Raw genomic sequence first — 10,541 nt, forward strand, 5'->3', positions numbered from 1 at the left:
TTCAGTGCCCTGAATATTCAACCTAGTTTATCAAGGTGCACAAGTGTTAGAGGAGACTTTGCTAGCAATAGCAGATCTGATGATGATAGAAAGATAGAAGACGGAGTAGCCCTTCTAGTAAGAAGAGAAAGGATGGTAAGAAATTGTTTAAATGTTGGACTTGTAATGAGTTTGGACATTATGCATCTAAGTGTCCTAAAAGAGAGGAAAATTATAAAGGAAAGTTCAAGCCTACAAGAGATAGAGAGTGGTTGTATGCAAATGAAGAAGATGATTCTAATGAGCAAGCAGTAAGTGCTAGTGATGATGAAATAAGATTTGTAGCAATTAAAAAAGAAAGTCTAGAGAAAATAGCCTTGGCATCACAGCTTAAAAAAAATCTGATTGGATAACTAACAGTGGTTATTCATATCATATGAATGGTGACATGAAATGGTTTGCTGACTTCAAAAGTCATGATGGAGGCATTATTAGAGTTGCAACGTGTCATGTTAAAGGTATTGGATCTATAATTCTTGATGGAAAAACTAACACTGAGGATGTATATTTTTTTGATGGTTTGGAGCAAAATCTTTTGGGTGTTGGATAACTAGTGGATAAAGGTTATCAATTATGGTTCTTAGAGAAGACATGCATGATCAAAGACAAAGATGGAAAGGTAATTGGAACAGGAACCAAATCTAGAGGTAATGTATTTTAGCTGAATCCTACTAAAATGACATGTTTGGTTGCAAAGGTAGATGATAGTTGGTTATGGCATAAGAGATTTTGTCATATAAACTTTGACAAGATTATGAAGACTAGTAGTATGTTTGCAGTTCGAGATTTGCTTAAAATTGTTAAGCCTACTAACACAATTTGCAAAGAGTGTGTACTGGCAAAGCATACTAGAACTTCTTTTCCTAGCAAGAAGTTTACTACTCTAGCAAAATTAGACATTTTAAATATAGATCTTAGTGGTCCTACGAAGACTAAAGGATTCTATGGTGAAAGGTATTTCATGATTTTAGTTGATGATTTTTCTAGAATCATGTGGATTGCATTTCTTAAAGAAAAATCTAAGACATTTGATAAGTTCAAGATATTCAAGAATAGAGTTGAGAACAAATTAGGTATGAAGATTATATGTTTAAGATCAAATAGAGGAGGAGAGTTTACTTCAAATGAGTTTAACATATTTTGTGAAGCTAATGGAATCAAAAGGTAGTTGTCAGCTCCGAGAACCCCTGAAAAAATGGTATTGCAGAGAGAAAAGATAGGTTAGTAACTAAAGTAGTAAGAGCTATGTTAGTTGAGAATGATGTATCCAAGATGTTTTGGAGAGAAGTTGTGAATAAATAGTCTACACTACGAACAAAGTGCAAGTCAGGAAAGACACAAACAAGACACCTTATGAACTGTGGTTTGGCCACTCACCTACAATTAAGTATTTCTGAATTTTTGGTAGCAAGTGTTATATCAAAAGGGATGATGATGTTGGTAAGTTTGATGCTAGAAGTGATGAATGTATGTTTCTTGGTTATTCAATTTAAAAGTAGAGCTTATAGATGTTATAATCAGAGAACTAAGACTATTCACTAATACATTAGGGATGAATTTGCGACGTCAATTTGCAACGGTGGGCAAATGTAATGTGTTTTTGGCTTTTTTTTTTTTCAATTATAACCTGACAACATCGCAATTGCAACGTTAATGGGATACAACGTCACAATTGTGACATTAACGAGATATAAGGGAAAAAAAAGGCGTGTTGGTCATTTTCAAAATCCATCTCTAGAGCGCACAAGGGTTTAAGAATGTTTGTTTCCTTTTTCTCTTTTCTTCTATGGATTCAGTAGCCAAGGCTTATGATGTGGGTCATGGGATGTATGTTAATGGTTGCCGGGATCTTTTATAGGAGGACCAGTGGATTTTCAAGGGGCGTTTCCAAGCATAGAGGAGTTGCAAGGTAAGGGCATTTCTCATTAGGCAATGCTTTCAATCTTAGTATATATTTTATGCTTAAAACCCTTTGGCAAAGATAGGCTGGCATGTAATCTAGAAACTGTTTGTTTCCTATGGGCATATCATATTCTGTATGTAATTTTTTTCGAGATTTCTAGATATTCTATGTATTTGAATAAGCTCACAATGTTCCAACGGTCCATGAATTGGTATCAGATTTATCACTTTTCACTTCTGTAGCCCATATTAAGAAAAATTTGTCTCCTAAAACATTCCATATCGAAATTGCAATTTAAAAACCTATGAATCATATGTAACAACTAAACAACAGATATAGGAATCGTAGCGATGTTTAGATAAGTTGTATCAATCTCGTGTCTAGAGGAATCAGTATTGCACTTTTGAATCTTGCAATTTAACTTGTCCCATACAATTATATAACCACTTCCAACAGTTTTTGATGTTCTGATACTAAAACTGATGTAGTCACGTCAAAAATTTTTACTATAATCATCTAAAGATCGATTGATTTAGAATCTGAAATCCATTGAAGAGAGATTATAAGAGGGGTTTCGTAGAATTGGAAACATCGAACATGCTCTGCTTCAACTACATTGCCCTTGAGAACTGATTCGATCGAAATACAAATGGGTGAAGCATTGAATGTAGTATCATGAAAGGTCAATCTCCAATATATATCAAATTTGAGATACCTTGGTTCAAGCCAAAATTAAAGCTAAACAGAGATTTGGCATGCTCTCCATTATCCTCTTCTCTGCAAGGTCCATCTCAATAACACATTCAGAAATACAAATGTGTCATTCTAGAGATAATATAATATGTATAGAAAGGCATGTGTGAGAGAGAGGGAGAGAGGGAGTGAGGAAGGATTGGGAAAGAGATAAATATAGTCTTTTGTTCTGACCAATACAATACTATTAGCTATACCATTGCATTGCATCTCATCAAAAGTGCAAGTACTAGTATATACCATTTATATACCCATTGCATCTCATCTCATCCAAAGTGTAAGTGCTAGTATACCATTTATCATTCAAAGTGTGCAAGTGCTAGTATACCATTTATCATAATAGACACACTCAAAATTGTCCCTAAATGCACCTAAATAATTTTATGTAAATCTTCATCCGCTTTATTTATTTTGTCTAGTTCAATTTCATATTCATGCTTCTTGTTTTGATTTTTCTTATTACAAAGATAAAAAAATTCTCTTATCCCTATGTTCATGAACTTTCATCATTTCAAGCAGTTTACTATACTTGAGTCATATCAAAAGGAATATAATTTTGAACACAAACTTATAATGGATATATTGATGTTTTTACCATTGTCAATGGTCTAAGAAACAATCCAACATCAATTTTCGTAATTTCAAGCATTTTGTATGCAAGTAGTAGTATGACTTATTCTTGATGTATTTGATGCTTTCGGTCTAAGAAACAATCCAACATCAATCTTCGTAATTTCAAGCATTTTGTATGCAAATAGTAGTATGACTTATTCTTGATGTATTTGATGCTTTCACTCTTATCAATGGTTTGGGGTATTTTTGTATACATACAATCTTCTCTGGATTTCCTATTTCATAAATAAGCTATTTGGCTTTCTAGACTCACCCTTTCTCTTAAGGTTGTAATTAATGTCAACTTGAGAAACTACTACAACCATGAAAGCTTTCTTGATTGTCCTTCTCCTTTTACTCATTTGAGGAAGAGTAACCTTCACTAGTGAAGAAATGAATCAATTGTATCATCTTCATTATAATGTTTCTCATTGCATTATAACATGGGTTAGGATCATGTTAAGTAGATCAAGCAACCATATGTTGCAAAGGAGAATGAAGCATTTGACAAATCATGCACCACAGAGTCTTAGTGACCATATTGACAATTTTTCATAGAGGATTAGGTGTTTGTTTACTACACTGACCCTTTCAATAGTTTTGGTTCTTTAGACCTATGCCCTTTACTATTCTAACAACTTTATATCTTAAGTCCTTTAAGGCATTCATCACTTTGTCCTATTTATTCTCAATGTTGATGTATTGTATTGAACTTTGCATTTGCATTGTATTAAAATTGTACCTCACCCATTTTGTTCAATTACCTAATGATTTTATGTTATACTCAATAATCATTGCAATCCCAAAAGCATCACTTGAAGACATGATGCTTTTGTCATTTAGCTCATGCCCTATTTTACCATCAAACGGTCATTAGTATACAATGTAGGACAATATTCCACTCTAGGCACTTGAGGGCCACATAGCGTAAGGGGGTCGTCTGTCTCACTAATGAATAGGTCCATCACTATCACTTGCCTCTAGTGTTTGGTGTTTGGATAAACTTTGTAAGTTTCAGGTCTTCAGTTCAATTCAATTTGGTTCTACCAAGAACACTAAAATGATTGTAAGAAATCGTAGATTTGTGTATATTATTTATCATCAACATTGTTTTATCACACTTTGTGATCTATTACCAGAATGAAAGAGAATCACGGAATGTAAGAGAATCATAGAGTGTGATTTGAAACCTTAATGCTAAAAAGTATACACATCGAATAAGAAACAAATATCGAATTGCAAAAATCTGAAGTTATTAATTCTTTGAAATTTATGTTGTGGGCTGACACTTTCATGGTGTTCTTCAGATGACAAGTATTGGCTCTGAATTTGGGCATGAGCAAAATGGAGGAAATATTCGTAGTAATGAAATGAGGTTTTTCAGCTTAGGTTTCTACAATTTGTGAGGATTAGAAAGCTGTTTATGATTTTAAGGTTTGGTAATCGAGACATCTACCATTTTTGGTCTGAGCGTCACCATTTAAGTAAAATTAGTGTCAAATGCTCCTATGATTTTTTAAACTATCTAAAAAATTGCCTATTGAATTTTACTATTGACATTAACTGCATTTCGCGCAGAATCATTGGATCTGCACTATTTCCCTTTGTTGGACTCAAATTTGATGTTAGTTTTTCTGTTGCAAAGAAACTTGCCGTTTTAATATTCATATAGACTCCAATATGCAAACTTGCCTAGAGTGGCAATGACAAGGAAAGTTTGAAGTTTTAGGTAAAACTTAATTAGATATTTGGGCTAAATAAGGGACCTATCTAGCATTAGCGACCCAAATCCGATCCTGATTTTTCTCACTAATATGAATGCTTTGTGGGATTTAATGCATTGTCAACAATAATGCAATCATGCTGAGAAAAGAGAAGATTGCATATGTGGCAATAAATGCCCTCACACGAAAGTATGATTGGTCCAGAAATTTTCGATAGAGAAGTCAAACTTGGGACTCTAAACTAACACGGTGAATTCACCTACCATAGATTACAAATGCATGTTTTCCTTGCAAATTGTGAAATGTAATTGGATAAGGACTTGCTCTACCCTTTGAGACATATAAGATTAGTTAGTATTTGTTTTTGTTTGATCAGATTAGTTTGAACTATATTTTTATGTAAATTTCGGTTGCACGGGAATGCCCTAGACCAACATAACACTCACTGCCAGTATTGACTCTGGATGCCTTTCCCTAATTTATGATTGAGAATAGTTCACCTAAATCTATATGAATAGTGTCCTATATCCTGTAAAGTTGTTTTTGCTTCCACAACAATCGGATGTTCAATTTAGAAACTAAGAATGTGTGGGTATTTATTTTGAAATTTGAATGTGTGAATCTATAAACAAAATAGGAGCATCACTCTCATAGCTATGCAATTGGTATACAAGATGCTTCACAGATGTCAGCATAAACTACAACCCAATCTATCTCAAATAGGTCATAAATAAGAAAGTTTAATGCAGTTTTTGTGCCCTATTTTAATTGGAGGCTAAACAAGAAGCACCAATTATTTTTGTTCTCAGTTGCAAATTGATAATAGATATCCCTGTACATATGATTCATATCAGGATGCTAATTCAAAACACACATCCACAAAAGGTACCAACATCTACACTATAAGGAAAATCACCTCTAGCCTTTGTAGAAGGCTCAACACCAGCAGAATCCCAAAAGCCAACAGGATCCAGAAGACCAACACAAATATTTTCAATGTTATCATTGACAACATCATAACATTTTTGTAATTTTGCAATATGAAGATTCATATGCATTCTAAAGCCCAAGCAAATATAAAATGGTGATGTTGACCTTAAATATCATGAAAAACATGATGCTATGGTTTTTATCACATTCGACTCTCTTTGACCAAATATGCACAATGCTGCCTAGTTGGTCCTAAAGTATAAATCCATGCCAACTTTGGCTTAAAAATATTGTTTTCCATTACATCATTGGTCTAAATTATCGATGTAATTTATTATACTTATTATGCCCTACTAGGAACTTAATTAGTTTTGGCCTTCAATCTAAGCTTGAGGTGTTCTTGCATGATACTCCCGAAGGGAAGAAGTCTAAAGTCCTCTTAGAGAAAAAATGATCCAAATCAATACATTTCTTCCTAATTTCTTCCTCTAGCATCCATGTGGCTTCCAAGTTTTATAGTCTGATCCATTATCAATTATTTTTTCCCATTACACCTTGTGCCTTGTCATTTTGGATTCTCTAGTATCCACAATAGCTTTAATCTATGTTTCCTTTGTCAATGGTAATTCAGAGACCTAGTCTTCGTCATTTAGAGTTGAATATGTTTTTTTAACACCTTCATCCATAAAATCTTTGAACATGGTCAAATCTTAGATATTGAATATAGGAGAAAGACCTATATAAGGTGGTTACAACAACTTGTAAAAAATTTCTCCATACTTTCCCAGGATCCTGTAGGAACCTCTAATTTGTTTGACTAGAGGTAGATTCCTGACACCTTTTATATGTAGTCTCATAAGATATAGGTGTTTAGGCTTTCTCAATCCAATTCATGGTAATTGAAAACCTCCAAATTGATTTCTTAAAAACTACCGATTTTCGTAAAAAGAATATAGTATATTGTTTTATTCCTTTTTTTGACTCAATTTATTTTACACGTTTATCTGGAATTATGGTACTACTAGCTTCCAATTCCACTTGGAAGAAGTTTTGTTAAAGTTCCTAATGGTCTTGACATTGTTTATCACCACACTTATCATTTTTCTTTATGGTATCTCTAGTTCTTGTGTTGAGACCAACATCCCCCTTAGTAGTCATCATAGAACCAAAACCAATTGCGATATGTATGCAAAATGTGGAAATATAGACAAGGCACATGAACTCTTTGAACAAATTCATCTAAGAAACGTGGTATCATGGAATGCCATGATTGCATGATATGTACAAAATGGATTTTTTGAAAAGGCTTTAGAAACTTTCAAGCAAATACTATTCTTAATGATTTATTGCTGCTCTATTTTAGTATTTGATGATTGTCCATGCTTAAACATTTAATGTCATTATGGTTATATGAATGGATTCTTTGCCTTAGAACACTATCATCTTCAAAATCCTATATGAAATCTATATGACCATTTCATTTCTTCAATATGCCCTATGGATGTCCCTATCTAACTATATATCTTTTAATTGCATATAATAACTAATTTATGTGCTTTTTCATGACTATGTTTGACTCATATAATTGTGATCTCTCTAGCACTATGATGTTGTTTAATATGTCTTGCTAAAGCTTGTAAATTTTGTTCCTTTTGCCATGTCATGTAATATGTCTTGCCTTGTAGCTTATATGTTTTGAAATTGCTGTTAGGCCTTGTAGCTTGTATAATTTGATTGCTAGAGAGCTTCTACAGCTAAGCAAGAAGGCCGTTGCACGAGTTATAGCCGTGCGCTCAGGTATGAAAATTGTATATTTTTTAATCTAATGTATATTTTAACTAGACTTTTAGCTTATATGTTTTAAAATTGCTTTTAGTGGCTTAATGTTGTAAGGTCTCTTGAAATAAGACCTTCAAGTGGTTGGTCAAAGTTTTACAAATAATCTTATCCACAAATTTGCCTAGAGCAATTGACTGAATGTTATAAAAGGTGATGGGGTTAAATGTCTTAGGAATAAAGTCAAAGAAAGTATTTTTAAAATATTAAAGTATTTAACTAGGTCTAAGAAGATTTGTGTACTTTCGACAGTTTTGCTTAGTTTGTGAAAGTTGTAGATCGAAGTTTTCATAGCCTAATTTTTGCTTCCTGCGAAGAATGATCATGTCAGATAATATAAGTGAAGAACAAAATAGGGAGACAATCGCTAGATTGTGGTCTAACTTGAAAAGAAAAGGTGATGGAAAATGTTATTGTCCTTGCAAAATTTGTAAGGGCTTAAATCGTAGAAGACTGCTAATCAAAACAGTTAAGAGACATTGTAGGGAGAATGGTCACATTGAAGGGGGGCATGACTATCATCCACTGGTAAGTTGTTCATTATATCATTTTAACAATTTATATACATATGAAATCACTTGATGATGAGTTGATGATCATGGTTTATTTATGTTAATCAATTTTATATAGGTTGATCTCCTCAGGGAAGTACATGATATGAACCACAACAATCCGAAGAATATGGTTTTCGAAGTGGAGGAATATGGAGGTGCGACTATCCAAGGTGAAGATAATGATCCCATGGAAGATGACGATCATGCGCCAGAAAACACAATTGAAGATGATGGTATAAATACATTGATCCATGACACATTTAGTCCAAGCGTATCTGATCATGATGATGATGATAGCCTCGATGTACCTCTACTTGAGAAGGCATACGAGCCCCTATACAAAGACTCGCAAAAAACTCTTCTCTCTACTGTATTGTTGTTGTTGAACTTGAAGGTTATGAATGGTTTATCCAACATAACAATGTCACGTATGTTAAGGTATGTCATATATGTCTTTATAGTTAACAAAGGGTGAATAATGTACCACTAATATTGTTTATATTAACAACTTATATTTTTTGCTGTAAATTGATAGGCGAGTTTCTGTTACCACCATCAAATATTCTACCTCGCTCATATCAAGAATTATCTGCTGTTATGAAAGATATTGGAATGGAGTATGAAGCAATACATGCTTGTCCCAATGATCATATTATATATTATAAAGAGCATGAATTTGCAACACAATGCCCTGTATGTCATACGAGTAGATATAGAATAGATCGACTAACAAAAAAGGTGCCTCAAAAGGTTCTTCGTTACATCCCCATTATTCCACGGATGCGACAATTATTCAGGTGTAGTAGCTTCGCTCAATTTATAGATTATCATGTACGCAATAGAAGTTGAGATGATATTATTCGAATGCCTGCAGATGGTTCGACATTTATGCACATAGAGGAAAAGTGGCAACACTTCAAAGAAGAACCTCGTAATCTCAGGCTTTCACTGGCAGCGGGTGGTGTCAATCCATTTGGAGAGATGAGATCTGTTTACTTGGTCTGGCCTGTTTTTTTTATTAACAATAACATTCCTCTGTGGATGTTAATAAAGAAGGAGCACATTATGTTGGCAATGATTGTTCTAGGTATCTTATCATTTGATAGTTATTAATTTACATATACTTACAAATCTTGCAGTAAAACGGTCACAATAATTATGTAATGTTACTGTTCATTCAAGTAGGTAAATATCAAGTAAAAGATATGAATGTATATATTGAGCCTCTTATCGACGAGTTGGTGGAGTTATGGAATGGTGTCACTATGTATGACATGTCTAGACCAATAGGACAAAGACAATTTCAATTCCATGCAATACTTGCATGGACAATACATGATGCCCCAGGGTTAACACATTTTTGTGGTATGTTATAGTGAATTCAAGTCACACACGATAATTCTAATTGTAAAAACCAACATATTTAATAATCCAATTATATCATTATCTTGTAGATCTTCAAACAAAGGAAAAATTTGCATGTCCAGTTTGTGGTCCAAAGATGAAATCTCGTCATTCAAAAAGTTTAGGAAAGCAGGTGTTTGATGAGTGTAGACACTTCCTCCACAAGAATCATAAGTATCGAAGTACGGAAAAACATCTTTTCAATGGAAAAGAAGAGACTACATCAAAGTCACAAATAATGACACCTTGCCTATGGAAGTTGGAATATAATAGAATTAATCGTTGAGGTAATGTCGTTCCACCTAATGGTTTATGTTTGTAATTTATATATTTCTATTGTGATTTTTGTTTACTAATTGCATAATTGATGATCATGAAGGTTGTCAAGGTAGTACTGACAACCTTCCAAAGGGACTAAAAAGCTATCCCAGACAATTTAGTAGGTTGCCCTACTACGAGCACTTACAAATTGTGCATTTGTTTGATACTATGCATATTGGAAAGAATATAATAGAGACATTGTGGAAAATATTGGATGGAAGGCGTGACAAAGAAAAAGTTGTCAAAATTTGTAATGACATTCGTGAATCCAATCATGCATTGAAGAATTTCATTCACTCAAATAGCAATAGAGATCAGATTAATATAAGTGCCCTTCATTGGTTATTAACGGAGCAGCAAAGTGATGCCATAAAAGAAGTCATACAAAAAATTTGATTTTCCACAGGATTTGCTGCGAACGTAAACAATCTTATATAAAAAAAAAACTGAATTTGGGCCAGGGCT

At 33.5% G+C, this 10,541-nt stretch overlaps 1 protein-coding gene and 1 long non-coding RNA gene across 3 annotated transcripts; both read left to right on the forward strand.

Moving 5' to 3' along the window:
• The first annotated feature begins 7,673 nt into the window (after window positions 1-7,673).
• Window positions 7,674-8,879, forward strand: LOC149564607 (uncharacterized). Of its 2 annotated transcripts, XM_089818157.1 has the most exons (3): window positions 7,674-7,758; window positions 8,115-8,325; window positions 8,428-8,879. In XM_089818157.1, the coding sequence occupies exons 2-3, from the start codon at window positions 8,116-8,118 to the stop codon at window positions 8,824-8,826; spliced, it is 609 nt and encodes a 202-aa protein (XP_089674283.1). In that variant the 5' UTR covers window positions 7,674-7,758; window position 8,115; the 3' UTR covers window positions 8,827-8,879. The 2 variants fall into 2 exon arrangements, with proteins under 2 accessions (XP_089674283.1, XP_089674282.1); XM_089818156.1 differs by lacking the exon at window positions 7,674-7,758 and having other exon boundaries at window positions 8,005-8,325.
• A 132-nt stretch (window positions 8,880-9,011) lies between these two features.
• On the forward strand, window positions 9,012-9,588 carry LOC149564608 (uncharacterized). The gene is made up of 2 exons (XR_016361444.1): window positions 9,012-9,148; window positions 9,226-9,588. It is a non-coding gene; the product is annotated as an uncharacterized LOC149564608 (long non-coding RNA).
• Window positions 9,589-10,541: the final 953 nt, after the last annotated feature.

Source organism: Cupressus sempervirens, chromosome 3, assembly GCF_028749045.1.
Source record: "Cupressus sempervirens isolate cs-2001-9-10 chromosome 3, ASM2874904v1, whole genome shotgun sequence".
Classification (NCBI taxonomy): domain Eukaryota; kingdom Viridiplantae; phylum Streptophyta; class Pinopsida; order Cupressales; family Cupressaceae; genus Cupressus; species Cupressus sempervirens.